Source organism: Leopardus geoffroyi, chromosome E1 (assembly GCF_018350155.1).
Source record: "Leopardus geoffroyi isolate Oge1 chromosome E1, O.geoffroyi_Oge1_pat1.0, whole genome shotgun sequence".
NCBI classification, from domain to species: Eukaryota; Metazoa; Chordata; class Mammalia; order Carnivora; family Felidae; genus Leopardus; species Leopardus geoffroyi.
The window spans coordinates 25,526,168-25,553,409 of record NC_059330.1 but is presented as its reverse complement, the minus strand read 5'-3'; the positions used below and the strand labels follow the sequence as shown (position 1 = coordinate 25,553,409).

Here is a 27,242-nt window from a genome sequence, read left to right as displayed (position 1 = left end):
TGTTATAACAATTGTGTCTAACAAAGGATAAAATCAGTTAACATTAAGATATAACACACTCAAAAGACTTTAAAAACAACAACAAAAATAAATCTTGCCTCTGGGATATTATATTAATTGTGACAACTACCTTATCGAGGCCAGAAAGTTTATTTTTAAATAATAATAATCTGTTTATATACATGAAACAATACTTCAATTCATTTGTAATTTTTTCAAGTTTTTCAGCAAAGTATTAGTCCAAAAGGAGTTTTTCTCTCTTTTTAAATCCCCTTCAAAGTATCCTAAGATACGACTAACAGCTTTACGCATAGAAATAAACAAGAAAACTGTGACCCTCTATACCATCTTGCACAGAATACAAAATCCAGGAATTTAAAGCATTAAAAAAAATTTCCTCCACCATTTCATTTAGCATGCCCTTTCAAAGTAACTATCCAGGACTCCCTATTTGTCCTTTCCCCCGCCCCCATGACCTAGATGACTTTAAGGATTTCTGCTATCTTTCAGGTAAGTTTTCCAACTAGATTTATGAGACAATATCATGTTTTGTACCATTATAGTTGCATTTACATTTCTCAAATATAAAGAAATGCTACATCAAAGTGTTCAATAATTGGAATATTAGGAAGATAAATTAAGGCACAAAGGAATTTTTTTTAAAGGACTACAAATGGAGAAAAAGCAAATCCAAGATTTCAAAGCTAATTTTTTAGGACAATCTTATGGGACCTACAGTATCATCCACATAGGAAATGATGCACATTCTGCTGTGTTGTCCTCACTAGATGATAATTCCATATGCTGACATTAAATAAAGGTTTGTGGGACAATGAAATCCTAGCTTTTCATTGCATTCACATAACAGGCTATCACATACACATGATAATTTTCTGTATAATATCAAAACTAACAGAATATAAATCTTTTCCTTTTTTTTTAAATTTTTGTTAACATTTATTCCTTTTTGAGAGACAAAGAGAGACAGAACACAAGCAGGGGTGGGGCAGAAAGAGAGGGAGACACAGACTCCGAAGCAGGCTCCAGGTTCAGAGCAGAGAACCTGACGTGGGGCTCAAACTCACGAACCATAAGATCTTGACCTGAGCTGAAGTCAGATGTTTAACTGACTGAGCCACTCAGGCACCTCATGAATCTTTTCCTTTTTAGTCAGGACTTAATATGTGCTTTTTAGGGAATATCTGCCTACCTTAAAGTCATGAAGATGATTTATCTTCAAATATTGTTGTTTTTTTCCCTCAGATCTAGGTCCACAATACATCTTAAATTTATTTTTGCTTGGTATAAGGTAGGGAATAAGATTCTTCATTTTCCATATGAATATCCAAACGAACCATACATGAACACTCTCTGTACTGCAGTAACAACTTTATCTGTTTCCGGACTCTCTAATTCAACTAATTCAACTAATTGAATTAGATTCAACTAATCTAAACCTTCTCCTTATGCCAATGTGTCTTATTTACTGTCACTTCATAAACTGATATCAAGTAGTGTAACCCCACCAAATCTGTTCTTCACAACTGTCTTCACTATTCTTGGACCTCTGTATTGATACCCATGTACATTTTGGAATCAGCTTCATGACCTTGGGGTAACCAGGATTTAATCATAAAAGGGGCACACATTAAAAGGACTCCTACAAATGAAAAAGATATAACGCAAAAGAAAAATGAGCAAGACTTGGACAGGCACTTCAGAAGATATTGAAATAGCTTACAAATACATGTAAAAGTATTCAAACTCATTAGCTGTCAGTAAAATGCAAGCAAAAACCACACGAGATACCAATGCAAACCCATCAGAATGGCTAAAATGAAGACTATCAATGCCAAGTTTTCACAAGAAGTACTGCACCTGGAACCCTCATGGACTACTGGTAGGAAGGTAAAACACCTTAGAAAACTGCATGGAACTATCTAACAAAGCATAACTTATGATATGGCAATCCTACTCCTAGGTATATATGCCAAACAGAAATATACTCCAAAAGGGTATACACATGGACACAAATGATCAGCTCTATTCACTACAGCCCAAACATCAAGTTATCTAAATATCCATCAAAAACACATAATATTGCTCTATCCAACATGAGTTAACCACCTTATCTAGTATTGTTTACGTATCTCTCATCACCATACTATGTATTTTACTTATTATTTTCTCTCTATGGTAGAATGCCAGCTCATCTGGTGCATAATTTTTTGTCTCCTTAGGTGCAAGTTTCTCAACCTTGGCCCTTTTTGTTGACAGGCTAGATAATTCTTTATTGTCAGGGGCTGATATCTACATAACAGGATGTTTAGCAGTATCCTTGACTCTACCCACTAGTTCCTCCCCACCTCAAGTTATAACAACCAAAAATTGTCCCCAGACACTGCCATGGGTCTCTGATCAAAATCACCTCCCATCCACCTTCCTTTCCGCAGTTTAAAACCATTGCCTCAGATTACTATTAAATTCCCAGATACTGTGAGAGTAGCTGAAATATAGTAGGAACCCAAAAATATTTCTTAACATAATGTTTCAGGGCGCCTGGGTGGCTCATTTGGTTCAGCATCTCAGTCTTGATTTCAGTTCAGGTCATGATCTCATGGTCATGAGATAGAGCCCCACATCAGGCTCTGTGCTGAGTGTGGAGCCTACTTGGGATTCTCTCACTCACTTTCTCTCTGCCTCTCCTCTGCTCACACATGCACATGCTCGCTTGCATGCTCTCTCTCTCTCTCTTCTCTATCTCTCAATAAATAAGTAAACATTTTAAAAAGAGAATATAGGGGTGCCAGGGTGGCTCAGTTGGTTAAGCGTCCAACTTCAGCTCAGGTCATGACTTCACTGTTTGAGTTTGAGCCCCACGTCAGGCTCTGTACTGACAGCTCAGAGCCTGGAGCCTGCTTCAGATTCTGTGCCTCCCTCTCTCTCTGACCCTCTCCCACTCTCAATCTGTTTCTCTCTCAAAAATAAATAAAACATTAAAAACTTTAAAAAACAGAGAGAATATAATGTTCCTTCTTAGGATAAAAGGGAAAAATATTAAAGCATTTCTTTGCGATAGCAGCATAGGTAATCCATAGCAAACATTTTTTCATAGCAAACATTTTTAAATCATACACACACAGGTATGATTTACTCAGAAGCAAGTAAGGATTCCTTATATCTCACTGAAATGTGTCAATTTACTGCTATGTAGTAATCAACATAGCCCTTGATTAAAACATGTTTAAGTCTTAGTTAAAGCAAATTATCTTTCTCAAATCCCAATACTTGGATTCAAGAAAGTCATCAAGTAACAGAACTAGTGACATTTTTTTTTTTGCCATTTTATTTATTTTTTTAAATTTATATCCAAGTTAGTTAGCATATAGTGCAACAGTGATTTCAGGAGTAGATTCCTTAATGTCCCTTACCCATTTAGCCCATCCCCCTTCCCACAACCCCTCCAGTAACCATCCGTTTGTTCTCCATATTTAAGAGTCTTTTATGTTTTGTCCCCCTCTCTGTTTTTATATTCTTTTTGCTTCCCTTCCCTTATGTTCATCTGTTTTGTCTCTTAAATTCCTCATGTGAGTGAAGTCATATGATATTTGTCTTTCTCTGACTAATTTCGCATAGCATAATACCCTCTAGTTCCATCCACGTACTTGCAAATGGCAAGATTTAATTCTTTTTGACTGACGAGTAATACTCCATTGTGTATACATATCACATCTTCTTTATCCATTCATCCATCGATGGACATTTGGGCTCTTTCCATACTTTGGCTATTGTTGATAGTGCTGCTATAAACATTGTGGTTCATGTGCCCCTTTGAAACAGCACACCTGTATCCCTTAGATAAATACCTAGTAGTACAATTGCTGGGTCATAGGGTAGTTCTATTTTCAATTTTTTGAGGAACCTCCATACTGTTTTCCAGAGTGACTGCACCAGTTTGCATCCCCAACAGCAGTGCAAAAGAGATCCTCTTTCTCCGCATCCTCGTCACCATGTTACAACTAGTGACATTTAGCAAGATTTTATTCTGGCTAAATACCATATGGCTACATTAACAAAATACTTCCCCCCAAAATTATGGAATTATACTTGATTTAGAAACTGCCATGGTTCTTCATAATGAATTAATTTTCATCATCAATTTTGTCTTTAGGACAAGCACAACAAAACAGTGATCTCTTTCTACAGCTTATTCACTGTGCACATGCCCTGCTCCACCAGAAGTAGAGTCAGTGGGCCTGTATGGAATTCCACAAAGTCGGAATCTATGCAGATGTTCTTCCCCTTTTGGTTTTCCTTTAATTTGCAAATCTTGTAATCTAAGCCTGAAGTTGACCGAACCAACATCTAAACCAATATAGCAATATCAGCCAAAAACTCAATCTGTTTTCTATTTATATGTCAAGACTGCATCCTTTTGGTGGCTGAAAAATTTTGTTTTGAAATGATTACACAGAGAAACCGTAAGCCCTTTAGTAGTTTTATGAACTTGTCCTAGATGGAAAGCTTTTCTTTTAAAAGGCCTTTAGCTTCAGATGTAGAGCAGAAGAAAAAACAATTTTGAATTAAAAACTACTACCTTTATGTTTTTAACTATATGCTAAAGTCATCTTAAACTACATGACCGCAAAGTATCTCCCCCCCAAAAAAGACCTCAGTGATACTTGGAGACTTATTACATAGAAATGTGCTGCTTCTATTCTTCCTACTGGGAGGGACAGCAAGGATGCATTAATGAGGGGCATGAAAAAATTATTGTGCCTGATGGATACACTCATTACTTTCACAGGAGTGCTGGTTTCATGGTATATACATACGTCAAAATTTGCCATACAATACACTTTAAAGATGTGGTTTGTTGTATTTCAGTTACACCTCAGTGAAAATATAAATATATAAATATAGCATGAGCTTCTTTAGGGAATATAAACAAATAACCATTTTCCAATGAAAGTAAAGGGCTCCTGTTCATCAGAGATAGACAGTACTGGGCTAAGACATGAAGCCGGACAAACCTGTAGCACAAGTACTGGATAAACTGGGCACGGCCACATTTCTCCAACAGTCATACAGGCAAAGCTTCCCCCAAACATTACATATATACATAATGTATACATATATACACACACATGCACATATACATACATACATGGTCAAGTATTCCCTGGCTGCCCTTCATATCTTTCTCACCCAATTAATGTGAGGTGCTCCTAATATGGACCTGACACTGTATGAAATACTTGAAAACATTATCTTATTAAATCCTCACAAGAACCAAGCCCAGTAGCTGTATATGAGCACCACTTTACAAATAAGAAATTAAGCCTGAATACTGTTGACTAATTTACTAATTTATGCAGCTAATAATTTATATCTAGGTCTATGTGACTCCAAAACCTTTGTTTTTTTTTTTCCATTATTCTACACTTTTTGCCATGCATTCTGGAGTATTGGTGAATATTATAGAGCACTAACCTCAGCATAAATGTTTACAGAAAGAGAATTATAGAACCAAAAATGAAAACCAGATGCATTAAACACAAATATCACAATAGGTAGCGTTCTTATTAGATTAATACTAAAAATGCTGCCACTGAAGGCTCAATGTCATCCAGAATATCACAAAGTCAAGGTTTGCTTTGAAGGCTTCTTTCTTCAACTATACATTATAGACTATTATCCTCTGGCAATCTTTCCTTACACTACATTTCCAGGAACTCCTGTAAATATTCCTGGCTAACAGCTCAGAAGAGATGAATCTATAGATCTGTACATGTAACAAGAAAATGTGGGGAAGAAAAAGAGAAAAACTGTGATGGTTTTCCACAAAGAGATCATCAGAAAGAATCCATATGTATACCCATACACCAAATTAAGGTTAGAGCAACACAGTTTAATAAAAAGATAAAGTGAGCTACATACGTAATGTGAAATTTCCTAGTAGCTACATTAAACAAAAGTAAAAAGAAACAGGTGAAATTTATTTTAATATACTTTTACATAATATACCCACAATATTATCATTTCAATTGGCATCAACCATGTTTAAATTTCTCATAGCCAAATCTGCTTGAACAATACAAGAATTGCTAGTCAGCTAATACTTAAGTATATGGATCCTAAAGAAAAGTGGAAAACATACGAAACACATCCAAGAGAAGAGATAACATCTTCTCAACTCCTTGTAATGATGGATTTCAATACTCACTTTCTGAAAAAAATGGTCAAAACTTTGTGTGGGTTCGTTCCTCAAGGACTTCTATTAAAATCAGGCAGAACCACATGACAAGAATTAAATGTAGCTCTTGGAAAATACACCTCTCTGCAACACTGCTACATGAAACATACACTGTAGTAAAATGGCAGGAGAAACAGCCCCATTTTAATAAAATTTGTGGCTAATTTTTTATCTCAAATTTAGAATCAGACAGTATAGGAAACAAACCTTTCACAAATGCTTTCTTCTTTGCCTTACCGTCATTCTCTTACACAAAATCTTACAAAACTAAACATGAGATCCTTAGATCTGGTGATAGCACATCATGGCCTATTTTAAGCTTTAAGCTTTCTATTTATGATCAATGTTTTAAAATATGTATATTCATGAAATATGTATACAATAGGATAATGTGCATAAGGTAGCATTAATAATCATTGTTAAATGAAAACACACCATATTAACAAAAGGCAAAAACAAGCAAGGTGCAAATAAGAATGATACAACCCAAATGTTTTTTAAAAATGTGTTTGTGTGTGTATATATGGCCAATTAACTCTGAATCTCCAAATATCTTCAAATATATATATATTTGAGATATATATATATATCTCAACAAGGAAAGCAAATGAAATTACTCCTGAATTGTACTATAGCATAACTAAGAACGAGAAAAACCAACACATTTAAATGACATTTACATAAGGAGATCAGATATATTCAAAATTGAGCTCTGGGCCCAGAGCTCAGTAAGGATTATGTGGAAAAAAGTAGAAACTGCAAGGTCCTACTAGTGGCAGAACATAGATAAAACCACCTAGGATTTACTTCCAGAAGCAAGAAGTCTCACCTAAGTGGGGAATTGCTGAAAACAGGTCTCAGATCAGTTGGATCAAAGTGTTGTCTACTAATGAATCAATGGAAAGGACTGAGAATGAGTGCAGGACCAGAGATGCCAGTCAGAGGGAAAGCGTCAGAGAGGAATCACAACAGACATGTCCTAAGGAACTCAACAGGAAAAGGAAATATGGAAGAAAGCAGATGAAGGTAAATGTCTTACCAGAAAACCAGAGGAGGGGGGGAAAAAAAAGAGGAAGAACTGAAGTCATTGCCCCAAGGTGTCATTTATTAAAGAAACCCTATACTTCACCATATCTACAGAAAAAAACATACACCCACTAGGAAACCAGGTAACACATCTGAACCCCTCCAACCACAACTCCTAACCTCTATAAAACTATTGTTAAAACTGGCCCAGAAAAAAAAAAATACTGTGTTCATCATGAACAAAAAAGACAAAAGAAAAAAGAAAAAGAAAAAAGAAATTAATAACATTCACACTAAGCTACTAAAAAACAGAATTTTATCTTAATGAAAATACCCCCCCCAAATCCCACAAAATAGAAAACTATAACCCCACAGTACAAGATAATCACCTAAACACGCATGCCTCACTTAGTCACTTTAATTTGTTCCTGAAAACTCTACCACTAAATGAAAAGGCATTAAATGGAAAATCATTTCTATTACTTTCAATGGTAAAAACTGTAATAAGTTCTATTCCAATCCAGATTTTCACAGAGAAAAAGATAGTAAATAAATACTAAATATGTACTTACATGACAAACATTAGTCTGAAAGTAAATACACATTGTACTTTAATTATAAAATAATGAAAGTTTATCACACTAGTCAAAGTAGAAAGACTTGTTTGTAAGTGGTTGTTGATTTAAAAAAGGTATCAGGAAGTCCATTTCATGGAAGGTAAATCTCCTTTCAGGTGACCTACTTTCAGGTGGATATCCAGTATCAGAATAAGACATGTTTAATGAGAATTACCTTTCCATCATACTATGATAATAAAAAAAAATTTTTCAACCTGACATAGCCATAAAAGAAGAATCTGTGTGTGAAAAAAAGTACAATGTGAAAGCTTGACTGACTTCTCATAGTTTGTCTCCATTTAATACATCACATACATTTTAAGGTTCTCAAATATCATGTCTATTTCTAATGACATGATATAATTTCTGAGAACATACACCAGGTCAGTAGTTGGCTAATTCTTAAGAAAATGCCCTTTTTTTAAAACTCGATTTCCATTTTCAATCCTCTTTATAAAAAAGACCATCTTTTGCTTAATGATTTAAGCTTTTTCCCTTTGCTTCTCTTTTATCTACACCATTCTCCCCATCAGTTTTTCAACCTTTTTGGGATTCATGGATCCCCTGCTCCCAGATCACACATTAAAATAAAATTATAGCACAGAAATACTGGGACAAAATAAAAACTAAAATCACGAGTGTTCCCAGACCAGCAGGGGTGGCAGGACCCAAGTCCCCTAGCGCCGTGAGGACACACAGCTGGCCAATGAGTATAACTGGGGTGGCCAGGAGTCCAGTAACAAAGGTAGTCCCTTTGCTGCCCTGTTGGTACCACGGGAGGCTGGTGCTCAGCCGAGACCAGATTTGTGGAACAAAGACAACTGGGAAGGTCTGGAGACAATGAACCGGTAAGGGAAACCTGAGCAAGCCTGGAAGAAGCTCAGAGGAGCATCAGCAGGAGCTGGAGGCCAAACATACTAAAAAGAAGGTGGGCAAGGATCCTGTGAAAGTGAGAAACTGGAAGCTGGGTAGAAACTGGTGTGGGTGCTTTCTGGCCGCAGAGAGCAGGCCCCACTGATGTATTTATTATACAAACTGTACGAGTCTAGCTGGCCTGGCCAGGCACATCTCACAGGTACATAGTTGGAGTCACAATAAATTCTATTTCACAAAAAAATAAAAAGAGTGTTCCCAACATCTGAAAGTTGTGGCTGTAAAAAACAGACAAGAGTTAAGAAGGTGCTACCACATCATCCTTCTCACCAGGTATAAAAAATAATGGTTAATACAGTTCATGTACCTATTGCTATATGACAAAGCACTAAAAATCATACTGCTTTAGACTAATAACCACTTTATTTCCCATGATTCTGTGGATTGGGGAGGTGCTGGTTCTGCCATTCTCTCCTGGGCTCATATTCCACCTTCTAAGTTGGCTGAGCTTTGGGCTCAGTTGGGAAAGCAAGAATGGTTAAGTCTCTTTCCATGTGGACTTTCACCCTCACATGCTGTTGGTGATGATGACTTGACGTAGAGGCTTCAGTATGCAAATATTTATCAAGCATGTGACTGTGGTACGTTTACTGATAGATTATTAGTTAAAGCAAGTCTCACAAACAAGCTTAGTTTCAAGTGGGAGGGGCCTACACAAGAACATGGAGAGGCGGGACTGGGAAGTTCGATTCACTGAAAGACATTAACCATAATAATTAGAAGTAGTGTACTTTAAAAGTTATTTGATAGAATATTCTGACTAGAAACTACTGTTTTGATTAAGCTGCAGTGGTAGCTTCACCTGAAACCATATGTAGAAATAGGACTCTTATTTCATATTCAATTACTGCGTTTTGTGTTAAAGCTCTATTATAACAAGAAGAAAAAGTTGTATAGATTTTAAAGAACTATTACATATGGTAAGTCTGTAACTAAATAAGCAATTATAGATGTGAAACACCACTATGAATCAGAAAGTCACAAACTCAGAATGGTCAAATAATAAGAAGATATGAAAGAAGAATTAACTGAAGATTAAGGATTTTTTAAAAATTGACAATGTGCAAAATGAAACCATAATGAGAAACCACTACATATTTCTTAGAATGGCTAAAATGAAAAAGATTGATAAAGCCAAGTGTTAATAAGGAAGTAGAACTAAAAATCTCATATGCTGTTGGTAGAATTGTAAAAATAGGACAACCACTTTGAAAAACACACTCCTAACCTGTGATTCAGCCATTCTACTCATAGGTATCGGTCCAAAAGAAAAGAAAGCACATGTTTATACAAATACTTGAAAATTATGTTCCTAGCAGCATTATTTGTAAAAGCCAAAACCCAGGAACAATTGAAAGATACATCAATAGGTGAATGGATAATCAATCATCATAAGATAGTAGTAAGCAATAAAAATGAACTATTGATAAATGCAATAACACAGATGAACCTCAAATTAAATATGCTGCATAACAGAAGAAAAAGTGACCTAGCCAAAGAAAAAGTGCATGCTGTATGATTCCATTTATATAAAACTCTAGAAAATGTAAACTATAGTGATAGAAGGTAGATAAGTAATCATCTGAGGAAAAAGAACTGGGAGGGAAGAGTTATAAAGGGACACAAAGAATATTTGGGGAGTGATAAATATGTTCCTTATCTTGTTTGTAGTGATGATTTCATAAGTGTATATATATATGTCAAACACAAAATTGTACACTTTAAGTATATATAGGTTATTCTACGTCAGTTATACTTCAATAAAGTCATTTAAAAGTGTGTGCACACACATTACAGGTTTTTTTGCTACAATTTATAATTCTAAATGGAGAGTTATGTCAGTATATCAAGGAAGTTGTATTAATAAATAAAACTGACAGTATTTTAATTTTTTATGCTACAACATAACAGCAATTGAATACACTGGCTCAATTGAATGCATAAAACCAGAAGGAATCAGGTTCTTTATGGCTCAGTTTAACCATGTGCTCGGGCTACGATGTACTTAGAGCTTGTTTCTATCTGATCGTTGTCCATTTTGCTCTTTCTTCGCTAACCTATCTCAACTCTTCCTTATACCCCCGTTCCAACAAGGTATCTTCACTCTCCTTTCTAGGTAAAATTCTTTATTTACTAGTAATTTTTATTGGCATTAACCTTTCTTTTTAATAGTTCTGATTTTGAATCAGGATTATTGCTCTGATTACAACATGGCATAAATTTCCTCCACACTTGTTTTCCCCATAAACTCTGCTTTAGTATGAAATTTTGCTGAATGTAAGCGTGCTGCTCCTCCAAATACACTTTATATTCTCTGCACCCTGCTTCCTGCCTTGGGAGATTGACCCACACTATAGAGGTTGCTAAATGGGCTCTCTGAACCTTCAGAACCCAGCCTCTGGCTTCTGGCTGGGTTCAGCCTGAGGGAGCCATCTAGAGAAAAGAGAGTAAAGTTGGTACACCTCTGACTGCTCTATCTCTACCAAATCCTTCCACCAGAGGCTACTGCTTCTGTATGTGACCCTCCTGACAGGGCTCCCTTTTCAGGCTCTGCTAATGGCTCTCTCCCCTTGTCTGAAAATGGTAAAAGGTCTCAGCTCCCGCATGGTTCACTGTAACTTTCCTCAAAATATCCAATTTGAGTATGTCGTCTGTTTCTAGGCAAGACCCTAACAAAACAGGTTTTGAGGAATACATACAGCATATAATAGCAAATAAGGAAGTTCTTTCTAAAAACTAAGCCAACTTTCCTTTGGTTTGGTCACTTACATACATCCATTTTCGTGGGCCATTTGAGATTTGTGCCAATTTCAGGATCACAAGGAAATATACAGCAGTATCTGTAAATATGACCTTACAACACACCACTTAGGAGTGTCCATAGTTCAGATACTATTTTTTTGAAATAAATACATTTTAAAAACTTTCCCGGGTTAAAATATAACATAATAATATGTGTCTCAGTTTACAGATTTGTCCAGCATGTGTTTTAAAACTTTATAAGTGTGAGTCAAGTACGCAGTATCCTGGCTCTCTTCCTTCCCCCACGGGAAAATTAAAAATTTGCTTTAAGTAAGTGAACTTGGTAAATGTTGCATAATTAACATTCATGCTAATGACTTTTGTTTACTAAAGGCAGTGTAACATTTCAAGATATATAAAGTGTATCTCTAAGTCCATGAGAGAAAGCACTGTAATGTAATGTCATCTTCTAATGTCATTATAAGATATAAGTAAAAGTAATGTCATCTTATTTCTTTAAGATTTCATTACATCTACAATTAGATGAATAGGGCATACTCTAGATAATAAATACTAAAGTCCAGAGGCTCATGAACAATCCATGATATTCGATACCCTACTATACAGACTGATTGCATTAAAAACCGCTATGCCAACGTGGCAGCTCTGATTAGTGATATGTCAAAGATTTTTACGTAAAAGCCCATTCTTTGAAAGTAGTAAAGAGAGCCAGAGAGCCATGCAGAGAACTAGAAGAAAATGCAGAACACCCACAGGAGGGAAAAATACCAGAGAGATGGGCAAGTGAAAGAGCTGTGCTTGAAAGAAGGCCAACGAACTGCTTGGAAAGTGCATGTATTAAAAAAACATCAAAGACTGGAAGACTAGCATAAATCTCTCTTTTGCTTCTGCAGAAGCAATACCAGCCCCAAATGTATTTCCCCAAATGATTTCCTCATTCCTCATGAACACAATAGGATGAAAATTAGTCAAAACTCAAAATACATAGTATCACATGTAAAATCATTGGTGACATTTCACAACAAAAAGAAACATTGCATACCTATTATCCCAAGCAATCTCCCTTCTACTTCTAATTAACAGAACTTTTATTTACTTTAGACACAACATGAAATAAAGTCTCTTCAGTGACACTTCAGGACACTGAAACTGTGCTTAACTTCTACCCAAATAACTACTGCTTTCAGGCAGTGGCTACCAAACACCCATCCCATGGAATCCTGCCAATCCAAGATGACTCTTTGGCAGTCTGTAAAAAAAAAAAAAAAAAAAAAACTGCAAAAAATTAATCCTTTGAACTAACTGTATTATATTTAATGAACAGTCCTTAATTTTTAAATTAAGACTTTACTCTTATATATAGCTAACTTACTTTGCTTTTTTCAAGGTGAATTTAAGATAAAAACAGGTATTTTATATTTTTTACATGTCTTTGGTTGTCAAATTTCAATTTTTCTGATTATTAAAATCCAATCTTGGAAATATGGCCAGAGAGTGCCTATTTAATAAGAGATGAGGGATTCCAAACCAAATGAAATGAGGAAATTTTCTCACTCTTACAAGAATTTCTCACCACCAAATGGATATATGATAGAAGTCTCTGGAACAGCTTTGTTTTGTTTGTTTGTTTATTTATTTATTTTGAGACAGAGAGAGAATGTGCAAACTGCACAGAGAGAAAGGCATAGAGAGAGAGAATCTCAGGCAGGCTCCACACTGTGAGTGCGGAGCCCAATGTGGGGCTCGATCTCACAAAGAGTGAGATCATGACCTGAGAGCTAAAATCAGACACTTAATCGACTAAGCCACCCAGGTGCCCCAAGATTTTCTTTATCTTTATCAGGAGACAAACTATGTGATGTTCAACATTCTTTCCACTTCCAATTTTCTATGATTCTGTCATTATAAAGGACATATCTCTATTCCATATAATGTATATAAAGTGATGACAGTGTATTATATGATTAAACATTCTTTAAGGTCTGCAGTCAGCTGTTAAATAATGTTACTCTTTTGCTACATTCTAGGAGCCATTTAGCATACAGTATACAATGAACTCTGGTTTTCCTAAAAGAGTGTATATTCTGTAGTATACTGTCTGTACTTCTCCTCCCCTCATATTATTACACCAAAATCTCCCTCCAAAACCTAAATGGCTTATCTGGAATTATTATGGAATCACATACACACATACACACATACACACAAACAATAATAATAATTTAAAAATTACTAGAATACCAAAATATATATTTTAGTGATAGTCATGAATGCAATTTAAAACTGTGGGCTAGGGACGCCTGGGTGGCTCAGTCGGTTGAGCATCCAATTTCGGCTTGGGTCATGATCTCGCAGCTCGTGAGTTAGAGCCCCACGTCAGACTCTGTGCTGGCAGCACACAGCCTGGAGCCTGCTTCAGATTCTGTGTCTCCCTCTCTCTCTTCCCCTCCCCTGCTCATTCTCTCTTTCTCTCTCAAAAATAAATAAACATTAAAAAATAATAATAAAATAAAACAAAAAACTGTGGGCTAACTACAACATACTTATATAAAAAGGATAAAATATGAGGAAGACTAGGATTATTTCCATAGCAATTACCCCTTCCTTGAAAAGGCACTATAAATTATAAAAATAAAAAATTATAATCCAATCAAATCGAAAGAAAATGCTGTTGACTTTTCATAAGAATAATTTAATAAGCAGTATAAGCAACTGACAATGTCCATAGCAACAGGTTCTCAATAAAGTATTTGCCAGAGAAATGGATGGCAATGGACACATCTTGTACATCTCCACAGGGGGAAGGAGGAGGTCTTAAGACTGTGCACCACTGGTTTGGAAGAAGGTATCAAAACCCAGGTGCAGTATGTATGGCTTCTCATATTAAGAGACTTTTTTTTTTTTTTAACTTAAATTCAAGTTAGTTAACATATAGTGTAGCATTGGTTTCAGGGGTAGAATTTACTCATTCATCACTTACATGTAACACCCAATACTCATCCCAACAAGTGCCCTCCTTAATGTCCATCACCCATTTAGCCCATCCTCCCACACAGCTCCCTTCCGCAACCCTCAGTTCTCTGTATTAAGTCTCTTGGGGCACCTGGGTGGTTTAGTAGGTTGAGCGTCCAACTTCAGCTCAGGTCATGATCTCGCAGTCCATGGGTTCAAGCCCTGCATCAGGCTCTGTGCTGACAGCTCAGAGCCTGGAGCCTGCTTTGGATTCTGTGTCTCCCTCTCTTTCTGTCTCTCCCCCACTCACACTCTCTTTCTCTCTCAAAAATAAACATTTAAAAAATATTTTTTTAAAAAAAAGTCTCTTATGGTTTGCCTCCCTCTCTGTTTTTATCTTATTTTATTTTTCCTTCCCCTGAGATCTTCTCAGTCATAAAAAATGATTTCTATATTTTGGAGCTACTAATATTCAAATAAAGGGCTAGTATGACTATAAAGCAAGCTTATTAAAATCTATCCACTAAAAAATAAATATTTTGAGGGCCTACTAGATAGAAGGCATTGTGCTTAATAACAAGAAGATAATAAAGTCAAGATAAAGTCAACATTCTCAAGGTGCATGTGACATTAGACAGTATCTCAAGCAGCCACTGCATGAATGTATGGCTTTCTCCATCTCCATTTGATTCAGTCACTTCTCTTTTAATTATTCTCCTACCTTTCCATTAGTTCAGTTTTTTCCTTTTCCTTCCTCAATGGTTCCTTGTATCAACCACCTTTATGTCTATGAACTTGAGTTTATTTTTTTAAGTGAACTCCACACCCAACGTGGGGCTCGAACTCATGATCCCAAGATCAAGAGTTGCATACACTACCAAATCAGCCAGCCAGGCACCCCAAACTTGAATTTCTTAATTCAAACTACAGCAGTCTACCCTTACCTACAGTTTCATTTTCTGGATTTCAGTGTTACCCACGGTCAACCACGATCCAGAAGCAGATGATCCTCCTTCTGAAGTACAATGAGAGGTCAATAGTAGCCTAACTACATCATAACACCTACTTCATTCACCTCACTTCATCTCATCACATAGGTATTTTATCATCTCACATCGTCACAAGAAGAAGAGTGAATACAGTATAATAAGATATTTTGAGAGAAAGAGACCATTACATAACTTTTATTACAGCATATTGTTATAACTGTTCTATTTTATTATTGTTGTTAATCTCTTATTGTGCCTAATAGGGGCACTTGTACCCCAGTGTTTTCTTTTTTAAATGTTTTTATTTATTTTTGAGACAGAGAGAGACAGAGCATGAGCGGGGGAAGGGGCAGAGAGAGAGGGAGACACAGAATTTGAAGCAGGCTCCAGGCTCTGAGCTGTCAGCACAGAGCCCGACGCGGGGCTCGAACTCACAGACTGTGAAATCGTGACCTGAGCTGAAGTCGGACGCTTAACCGACTGAGCCACCCAGGTGCCCCGTACCCCAGTGTTTATAGCAGCACTCTCAACAATAGCTAAATTATGGAAAGAGCCTAAATGTCCATCAACTGATGAATGGATAAAGAAATTGTGGTTTATATACACAATGGAATACTACGTGGCAATGAGAAAGAATGAAATATGGCCTTTTGTAGCAATATGGATGGAACTGGAGAGTGTTATGCTAAGTGAAATAAGTCATACAGAGAAGGACAGATTCCATATGTTTTCACTCCTATGTGGATCCTGAGAAACTTAACAGAAGACCATGGGAGAGGGGAAGAAAAAAAAATGGTTAGAGAGGGAGGGAGCCAAAACATAAGAGACTCCTAAAAACTGAGAACAAACTGAGGGTTCATGGGGGGTGGGAGGGAGGGGAGGGTGGGTGATGGGTATTGAGGAGGGCACCTTTTGGGATGAGCACTGGGTGTTGTATGGAAACCAATTTGACAATAAATTTCATATATTACAAAAAAAAAAAAAAAAAAAAAAAGAGCATTTCTAGGCCTTGGTAGCCGCAGTGCAATGTGGTTTAGAGAACATCGATTAAGGAAGCATTTTCCTGATTGACGAAAAATAACTCATTTATGATCATCTACCTCTTCTGGAAGGTTATGCAGTGTATTAATGTAGCACATAATAAAACAACAAAAAAATTTATGTATTTCTTAAATTAGCTACTTCTATTTTCCAATCTCCATGTGCTTTGCATGTTCCTGCTATCATGCAAAGAAGATCCCCTCTGCATTTAATAAAACAATGTGTTAAAACAAACAAACAAACAAATCAGGGCAGTCCCTTTACACTGAAAAACTTCCAGCTAAGTAGCTATGTAACAGTATGTGTCACTCTGTTTAAAACAATAAAAGTAAAATCAACAACAAAAGTATACTCCACTTCTACAGAAATATACTGAGAAAACATATGCACATAACAAAAACTCTACTAAGAAGTTACTGTTTAAATAAGTGTGTAACTTATTTGCTAATTTTAAAATAATTCTATTATTAACTCTAAAAATAACTGGCCAGAAAATAGGAAGGTTGGATGCATGAACAAGAAGTTAGGGCACCCTAAATGCAAGGGTATGTTCCATCTACAGACCTGGCAAGTGGGCAAAGGCCTGGGTCCACAACTAACTATGACTGAATCTCACTTAGTTTCAGTTTCTTCATGTATAAAATGAGAATAGCACAATCTCCTCCACAGTCTTGTTTTAAGATTAAATGATGTTACATAATGGAAAATATGTAACAGACTAGATACATAGTAGGCATTCAACATTTGCTTTCCATTCCCCAGTGCTATAATAGCATAGTCAACAAGCATATGCCTCATAAAAATTTTGAGTTATAACTTTTTTCTAAATCCCAGAATCTGGGAAACAGATTTTAAAAGAATTGACCTATAATTAGACTCGTTATTATATTCAACTTTGGAGTTATTAAAAAGTGTCTAATCTGTTCAACATCACCATCTTCTAACCCACTGCACACTTAGAATTAACTCTTAAAATGTGTACATATTCACAAAGCACTAGCTCAGAGAGAAAATTCTATTCACCAGCAAGCATAATGCAACACTTGCAAGAAACACAAGACAATCCTATGTGGAAATGTCCTTGAGACAATAAACATTCTGACAAAGATGCTACATACAGTTGTTTATTATAATCAGATCAGCAAATAAGTGAAAACAAAATGAGTACTTCCTGCCATCATCTTCCATTAGAAAGAAAGGTATAAAACAAGAGAGAAAAAAGACAGCATGCAGGCAAGAGAAAGTTTATATATAATAACAAGACACACTAGAAGTTACAGAAGTTACAGTCCATGAAATGACTTGTGAACTTAATTCAAAAGTATCTTTGCATTTATTCATCAATAACACTCTTAAAACCACCCAGCAAATGATACACACATATCATATCTCTTGCTAGAATGATTCCTCTACTGTGAAATAATTTAAGGAGCAGAAATGAGAAGAGGAAAATAAATGTCTACAATAGATATATTTTCTTAAATAGGCAAATTCTATTTTAATAAGGACTACATTCATTGCCCCTATGGTGATTAATTTTGTGTCAATGTGGCTAGGCCACAATAACTAGATTTGGCCAAATAATATTCTAGATGTTTCTGTCAAGGTAGTTTTACGTAAGATTAATATTTAAATCAGTAAAGTTTGATTCTTAAGCAGATTATGCTCTATAATGTGAGTGTGCTTTATCCAGTCAGTTGAAAGTCTTAATATGAAAAAACAAAAACAAAACAAAAAACTGACCTCCTTGGGGGAAGAAAGAATTCTATCTTTGGACTGAAATTGCAACTCCTCCCTCAGTATCTAAATTTTGGACTTGCCAGCCTTCACAATCATGAGCCAATTTCTTGAAATCTCAATCTCTCTCCTTCCCTCTTTCTCTCTTTCTCTGTCTCTGTCTCTGTCTCTCTCTCTCACCATACACATACACACACATATATCCCACATGATACTGGTTTTGTTTCTAGGGAGAACCCTAACTAATATGACTCCCATACCATTAAATTCAACCCTCAATAAATGACCTCATCACCAACTACATATAATCACCTTACTCTTCCTTTTTGTCTTATTTTTTTTTATAAAATGATCCCTCAATAAATGAATCTTGTAAAAACAAAAACAATCTCCTTAATCATACAGTTAGCAGGGTTGATAAGGAATGGAAAACCTTTCAAGAACTGCAAACCCAACCCAGCAGGTAGGCAAATGCCTTCTACGAATACATCTTTCTGTGGAGTTTCCACAGGTCTACATGCACTTGAACTTAAAGGGCCAAACATCAGGAAAACTGAAATCAACAAAGTTTCCCTCCAGCACAGCAGCTTATCTTCTTCTCTGTGACACCCATTCTTTTTCAGCACCTTTGTCAACACATCAGTGCCCTAATTCTCACGCTGGCTTCAATATAGTATTGAGTTCCTCTAGCCAGATTATCATCTCACTTTTTGCATCTTCTCAACTCCAGGATTCCCATTTGGTTTTCTATAATTTCTAACTCCTTACTGAAATCCTTTATCTGTTGAGTCATTGTTACCATGCTTTCTTTAATTTTAGAAACACAACTCATTTAGTTCTTAGAACATATTATATGAATATAATATGGTATAACAACTCTAGAAATCTGTCTTCCTCCACAATGTGCAGCTACTAATGTCTCTGCTCTGCTCTGCTTTTCTTTAATTCTTGTTATTTTAAAGCCTAGTTTCCTGGAGTTGCCCCTGTGTCTATGTAGCTTAGCCAATGATTCAACAAAGAATTTACTTAAATACTCAATAAAGGTTGTCATCCTTTCCAAAAGGATCTATGTGTGGTCAGGGTAGTATATCCAACATCCAGAACAGTTTCAAGTCTCCCCACATTTTAGTTTAGTCTCCACTGTGGAAAGCCATCATAAAAGTTACTATAATAAAAAAACACAGAAACTAAAAAACATTTTCCTTAATGATGCTAATCTTTTATTTCAAAACTGAATTCTGTTCTATTACTTGTTTTCTTTTGTCTCCTACTGTCACCCTGCATATGAGAAAACAGTAGGCAGAGAAATAACAAGGCTTGAGCCACAGGAAACCCTAAATATGTTTTTAATTCCTTTCTCTTCTCTCTTGTAAGAGCATTGTCTTATGGTAACAAAGATTTTAGGATAGCAAAATTCACTCTCTGGAATAACAATATAAACTTTTAACAGTGGTTCAAAGAATTTTTTTAATTTCCTTACCCAGAAGATCCAGTGCTCTTACAAACACCAAGGAGGGGCCTTTTTTCAGCAAAGTTGTCACACTTTTGAGTACCTGATAAAGAACATAAAATAAAATGTAAAATAAAACTTTGAGAAGTATTCTTGTATATTTTCCATTATCTTCATGCTCTCAAATTATTTACAGCTGAAGAGACAGCAAAACATTCATTATAAATTGACATAATTTATACACTTGACTGAACAAAAATAGAACAGCTATAAGTAAAACATAACTATTTTTAAAGTGGAACCAGCATTTAAAATATCTTTTTTAAAAAACTGGCACCAACTTCAATCTTATACACATTCTCCATGAGATCAGAAACCTCTTCCAACTCCACCAACTAATTACCTAAGACTAGTATAATTTTCATGTCAAAACTAAATAAAGGTAGGTCAGGCAAGAAAAAATATAAAATTATAGGCCATTATCAATATACATAAATGCAAAATTCCTTTTTAAAAATGTAAACTGAGTAGCAATATATGAGAAAAAACAAAGTCTCGTAACAAAGTTGGATTTACTCAAGTTATAATTTCACATTACGAAACCTACTAATGTAATTGCTTATATTAGCAATGTAGCAGATGCAGAAAAAACATTCTATTCTGCACTATTCTATATACTATCCTGTATTCATCTAGTCATGATGAGAACAAAACAAAACAAAAAAACTTGTTCTCTTGTCCCAATAATGATTATTTACAAAATATTCTACAACAAATCATAGGTAATGCTTTCAGAGTACTGCCATGAAAATCAGTAATAACACAAGGATATCCAATTAAATGTTCTATTCAACCCTATTCTGGAAGTCCTAGACAGGATAATAACAATAAATGAACTCAATAATATTGAGTTCAATAATAATAATATTGAACTTAATAATGTTGAGTTCAATAATATTGCTGGATATAAAATCAATGTATTAGCAGCAACAAGCAGAAGAATAATGTCAGGAGTCAGAACCACAAAAAAAAAAAAAAAAAAAAAAAAAAGATGCTCAACCTCACACATGAGAGAAATTCCACTTAAAACTATATTGAAATTTGCTAATTTTCAGAAGTGATAATGGTACTATGGTTATAATTTTAAGATTCCTTATCTTTTGGAAATAAATAATAAAATATTAACCAATAAGCTGGCATGATATCTGGGAGAAGATAGTTCACAATTTTCTGGATAAAGGGGAATAGATGTTAATGAAATAAGATTAGCCATAAAATGATGGGTAAGATTATTAGAGATTGATATACTATTTTTACTACTTCTGAATAAATTAGAAATTTTCCATTAAAAATGTTTAAATTATACTTATAAACACTGACCTTTACATAAGACCTTCTCAAAAAAATCCAAAAGTTCTGTAAAATTTTCTGGTTATATCAATCAGTTATAAATGCAAATAGCCTTCAATAGAGAAATATCACTGCTAAGATTTCATCCTACATATATACTCAGCCATGAGGAAAGTAGCTTGTATACAAAATTATTCACTGTAGCATTGTTTGTAACAGCAGAGGACTAGTAAGTTCTAAATATATAACAAAGTATTTCCTATAGCTGTAAAAGAATAAATGTATGCTCTATGAAAATATGGAATGAAATCCAAAATATATATATATGTGTGTATATATATATATATATATATATATAAACAGAAAAATACAAAATATTGTCCCATTTTTTGTATAACATGGAGAAAAAAGACTTATTTGCATATAAACATATCCACACACACTCTAAGATACATACAAAATCTTATCTAATGGCCACCAATGGGAGGGAGAATGGAAAAAACAAAAGATAGAGAACAAAAATGGGAAAAAAAGTTTTTCATAGTCTATATACTTTATACTTTTTAATTTTAAAACCATATGAACATGTTAATTTCCCCCAAATTTTGCTTTGTTTTGAAATAAGGAGACAAATGCCAGAAGACACCAGTATGTGTTTATTTCACTTTCTGAGATAAGCTGGTAGACTGAAGATATGCATTTCATTTTGTCCGTTCTGAAAATTCCAGTGAAAGCATATTAAATCAAACAGGGTTAAAAACTATATAATAACATCAACAAATACTGGAACTAGATAAGTGATAACTAACTTAGCAGTCCTAAGTGAAAGTTCAAGCTACTCTTGGGAGAAAAAACAGAATCTGAGACTCAAATTACTTGACACCTGATTATACCAGGTATACCTGAGATTTATCCTTATACAGTTAGGAGATTGTAAAGGAGTTTGTAAGCTTTCTCTGGAGAATTTAACAAGTCAGTCCATGAATAAAAGACCAAAAGACACTGTCAGTCAGAAGACCCCAACAAAGAGCACAACTAAAGCACCAAACAATAAATTAAAAATTGACAAACACATCACAGAACTTTCAATCAGGTTTTTAGTTTGTCACTTATAAATACGTGCAGACAAGGAAAAGGAAAACAATCATCTGCAAAGTGGCTAACTCTATACAGGAAGAAAAACATCTATCTATCTATCTATCTATCTATCTATCTATCTATCATTTCTAAGATATAAGAGAAGCTATTTTAGGCATGGAACAATACAAGAATGCAATGAAAATGGACTCTTGGAGAATAAAAGAGAACTCCTGGAAATTAAAAAACAAGATAGATTACTTAATAAACTCAACACAAGGGTCAAAGGTAAAACTGAGAAAATGTCTCAGAGAGCAAAAACACAAAACTAGAGGGAAATGGCATAATCTACACACACACACACATGAAATGTTAAAGGAGCAATCTCAAAAGTCTAATATAAATAGGAGAAAAGGGAAAAAACAGAGAAAATAGAGAGGAAGAAATCATCTATGAAATGTTTCAAAAAAATTTTCACTGAACAAAAGTATATGAGTTTATAAGCCCTTTGAGAGTCTAGAACAATTGATTGAACAGATCAACCCCAATGTGTATTGTTTCAGGATAATGGCAACAAGAAGTTTCTACAAGTCTCCATGGAGAAAAAACAGGTTGTTTACAGAAGCAAGAATTCCAGTGGCTACTCTAGGTATTATATAACATCAAAAAAAAACCCAGCTAACATCATATAAACTGAATGCTTTCCCCCTAAAATCAGAAGCAAGGCAAGAATATCCATTCTCACCACTGCTATTTAACATACTACTGGAAGTTCTAGCCAAGGCAATAAGACAAGAAGGAAAGAAAAAAGGTATACAGATAAGAAAGGAAGAAATAAAATCCCTATGTGCTGATAATATGACTGACACACAGAATCAACATCAAACATAACAAAAAAAAGAAGCGAATTAGTGAGTTAGTTCAGCAAAGTTATAGGAGATACGATCAACATACAAAAATCAACTATTTCTTAGAACTACCCTACAACCCAGCAATTGCACTACTAGATATTTATCCAAGGGATACAGGTGTACTGTTTCGAAGGGGCACATGCACCCCAATGTTTATAGCAGCACTATCAACAATAGCTAAAGTATGGAAACAGCCCAAATGTCCATCAATATATATATATGTCCATATATATATGTCCATATATATATGTCCATCATATATATATATATATATATATATACACACACACACACACACACACACACACACACACACACACACACAATGGAGCATTACTGAGCAATCAAAAGAATAAAATCTTGGCCATCTGCAACTACGTGGATGGAACTAGAGGGTATTATGATAAGCAAAATTAGAGAAAGACAAATATATGACTTCACTCATATGAGGAATTTAAGAGACAAAACAGACGAACATAAGGGAAGGGGAGCAAAAAGAATATAAAAACAGAGAGGGGGACAAAACATAAGGGACTCTTAAATACAGAGAACAAACTGATGGTTGCTGGAGGGGCTACGGGTGGGGGATGGACAAAACGGGTAAGGAACATTAAGAAAGAAACTTGGAAAGAGCACTGGGATGTTATACATAAGAGATGAATCACTGGGATCTACTCCTGAAAACATTATTGCACTATATGCTAACTAACTTGGATGTAAATTAAAAATAAATAATTAAAATTAAAATTAAAATTAAAAAAATAAAACAGGATATCCTATAGTGGATGTACCTGGAGCATATTATGCTGAATGAAATAAGCCTGACAAAGAAAAACAAATATTGCATGATCCCATTTAAATGTGGGATCTGCAAAGAATGAAACTAGACCTCTTTCTTACACCATTCACAAAAATAAACTCAAAATGGATAAAGGACCTGAATGTGAGACAGGAAACCATCAAAACTCTAGAGGAGAAAGCAGGAAAAAAACCTCTGACCTCAGCCGCAGCAATTTCTTACTTGACACATCTCCAAAGGCAAGAGGAATTAAAAGCAAAAATGAACTATTGGGACCTCATGAAGATAAAAAGCTTTTGCACTGCAAAGGAAACAACAAAACTAAAAGGCAACTGATGGAATGGGAAAAGATATTTGCAAATGACATATCGGACAAAGGGCTAGTATTCAAAATCTATAAAGAACTCACCAAACTCCACACCCAAAAAACAAATAATCCAGTGAAGAAATGGGCAGAAGATATGAATAGACACTTTTCTAAAGAAGACATCCAGATGGCCAACAGGCACATGAAAAGATGTTCAGCGTCACTCCTCATCAGGGAAATACAAATCAAAACCACACTAAGATACCACTTCATGCCAGTCAGAGTGGCTAAAATGAACAAATCAGGAGACTTTATATCTGGAGAGGATGTGGAGAAATGGGAACCCTCTTGCACTGTTGGTGAGAATGCAAACTGGTGCAGCCACTCTGGAAAACAGTGTGGAGGTTCTTCAAAAAATTAAAAATAGATCTACCCTATGACCCAGCAATAGCACTGCTAGGAATTTACCCAAGGGATACAGGAGTGCTCATGCATAGGAGCACTTGCACCCCAATGTTTATAGCAGCGCTTTCAACAATAGCCAAATTATGGAAAGAGCCTAAATGTCCATCAACTGACGAATGGATACAGAAGATATGGTTTATATATAAAATGGAATACTACTTGGCAATGAGAAAGAATGAAATCTGGCCATTTGCAGCCATGTGGATAGAACTGGACAGTGTTATGCTAAGTGAAATAAGTCAGGCAGAGAAAGACAGAAACCATATGTTTTCACTCTTATGTGGATGCTGAGAAACTTAACAGAAGACCGGGGGGGAAGGGAAGGATGGGGAAAAAAGTTACAGAGAGGGAAGGAGGCAAACCATAAGAGACTCTTAAATACTGAGAACAAACTGAAGGTTGATGGGGGTTGGGGGAGAGGGGAAAGTGGGTGAGGGGTACTGAGGAGGGCACCTGTTGAGATGAGCACTGGGTGTTGTATGGAAACCAATTTGACAATAAATTATATATATAACACGGATTATAAGTTATATATTATATATTATCATATACTGAATATTATAAATTATATATATTATTATACACTGAATATTATAAATTATATGTATTATATATATTGTGTGTATGTATATATATATATATATATATATATAAAACACTGAAAAAAATAAATGTGGAATCTGCAAAAATTGAACTTATAAAAGCAGAGAGTAGAATGGTGGTTGACGAGGATTGGGGAGTGGGGGAAATGACGAGATGTTAGCCAAAAGGTGCAGAGTTTCAGTCATGCAGGATGAATGTACTCTGGAGATGTACAGCATGGTGACTGTAGCTAATAATATTATATTGTATACTTGAATTTTGCTAACAGAGTAGATTTTATTTTCACCACACCAAAACAACACAAAAAAACAAAAAATGGTAACTATGTAAAATGATAACTATATTAATTAATTTGAGTGTGGTAATCATTTCAGGATATATACATACACGAAACATCACACTGTAATCCTAAATATATGTAATTTGTAATATAATTTGGCAATTATACCTCAATGTAATGTATACCTCAATTATACCAATATGTAATGTAATTTGTCAATAATACCTTAATAAAGCTGGGGGGAAAAATCAGCTATTTCCATCTACTAGCAATGAATGTATGAAAAATGAGATTAAAGGTACAATAACAATTTGTACACCTGCAACTAATATTACACTAACTGGAATTTAAATAAAAACTTCTTTAGAAAGTAAAATTACATTTATAATTGCTCTAAAATTAAATACTCAGGTATAAATCTAACAAAACATGTGTAGAACTTATATACCGAAAACTACAAAATGCTGACAAAAGAAACGAATGACAATCCAAATAAATGGAGATATATAATTGATATAAGATACACAGATTAAGGGAACAGAAAAGCACCCATAAATATGGCCAACTGATTTTTATAAGGGGGAACAGCAATTAAATGGAGGAAGAGTAGTTGTCTTTTCAACAAATAGTCCTGGAGCAAATGGATATCCATAAGAAAAAAATAAAACCTAACCTAAACCATACACCTTATCCAAAATTAACTCAAAATAGATCATAGATTTATATGTAAAACTATGTAGCTTTTAGAAGAAAATTTAGAAGAAAACCTGCAGGACCTAGAAGAGTCTCAGACATACACAACATAAAAAGTATGATTCACAGGACCAAAAAAAATCAATAAATTGGATTTAATTAAAATTAAAAACAAGCAAAAAACTTTTAATAATAAAAAAAAGCTACACTTTGGGGGAAAAAAATACTTACAAAACACATGTCTGACAAAAACCCCATATCCACAATATATAAACTCAAACTCAACGCTAAAAAAAACATACAATCCTATTAGAAAATGGGCCAAAGATATAAAGAGATATTCCACTGAGGGACACCTGGGTGGCTCAGTCAGTTAAGCATCCAACTTTGGCTCAGGTCATGATCTCACAGCTTGTGAGTTTGAGCCCTGTGTCAGGCTCTGTTCTGACAGCCCAGAGCCTGAAGCCTGCTTCAGATTCATTCTCTCTCTCTCTCTCTCTTTCTCTCTCTCTCTCTGCCCCTCTCCCACTCACACTCTATCTCTCTCTGTCTCTCAAAAATAAGCATTAAAAAAAATTTTAAATAAAAAAAATGAGATATTCCACTGAAAAGATATGGGTAGCAAATAATACAGATGAAAAGACTGTCAACAAATAATACAGATGAAAAGACTGTCAACATTACCAGCCATCAAGAAAATGGAAATTAAGACCACAATGAGATACAATTGTACAGCTATTAGAATAACTAGAAGAGAAAATTATTACAGTGACAAATGTTGGCAAAGATGTAGAGAAACTAGATCTTTTATACATTCCTAGTGGAAATGTAAAATAGTACAGTCCCTCTAGAAAAGAGTTTGATGTTTTCTTTAACAACAACAAAAACAACAAAACATATACTTACCATACATCCCAGCAATCACAGTACTGGGCATTCATCCCAGAGAAATAAAAACGTATTTCCAAACAAACTTGTACACAAATGTTTATA

At 35.0% G+C, this 27,242-nt stretch overlaps 1 protein-coding gene across 1 annotated transcript in view; it reads right to left on the bottom strand.

The window, feature by feature from the left end:
- Positions 1-27,242, bottom strand: part of BCAS3 (BCAS3 microtubule associated cell migration factor) — a 620,462-nt gene that overhangs the window by 498,455 nt on the left and 94,765 nt on the right. Inside the window, exon 8 of the mRNA XM_045490037.1 lies at positions 19,795-19,867. Within this exon, the coding sequence (XP_045345993.1) occupies positions 19,795-19,867 (73 nt within the window). The remainder of the gene's footprint in view (positions 1-19,794; positions 19,868-27,242) is intronic.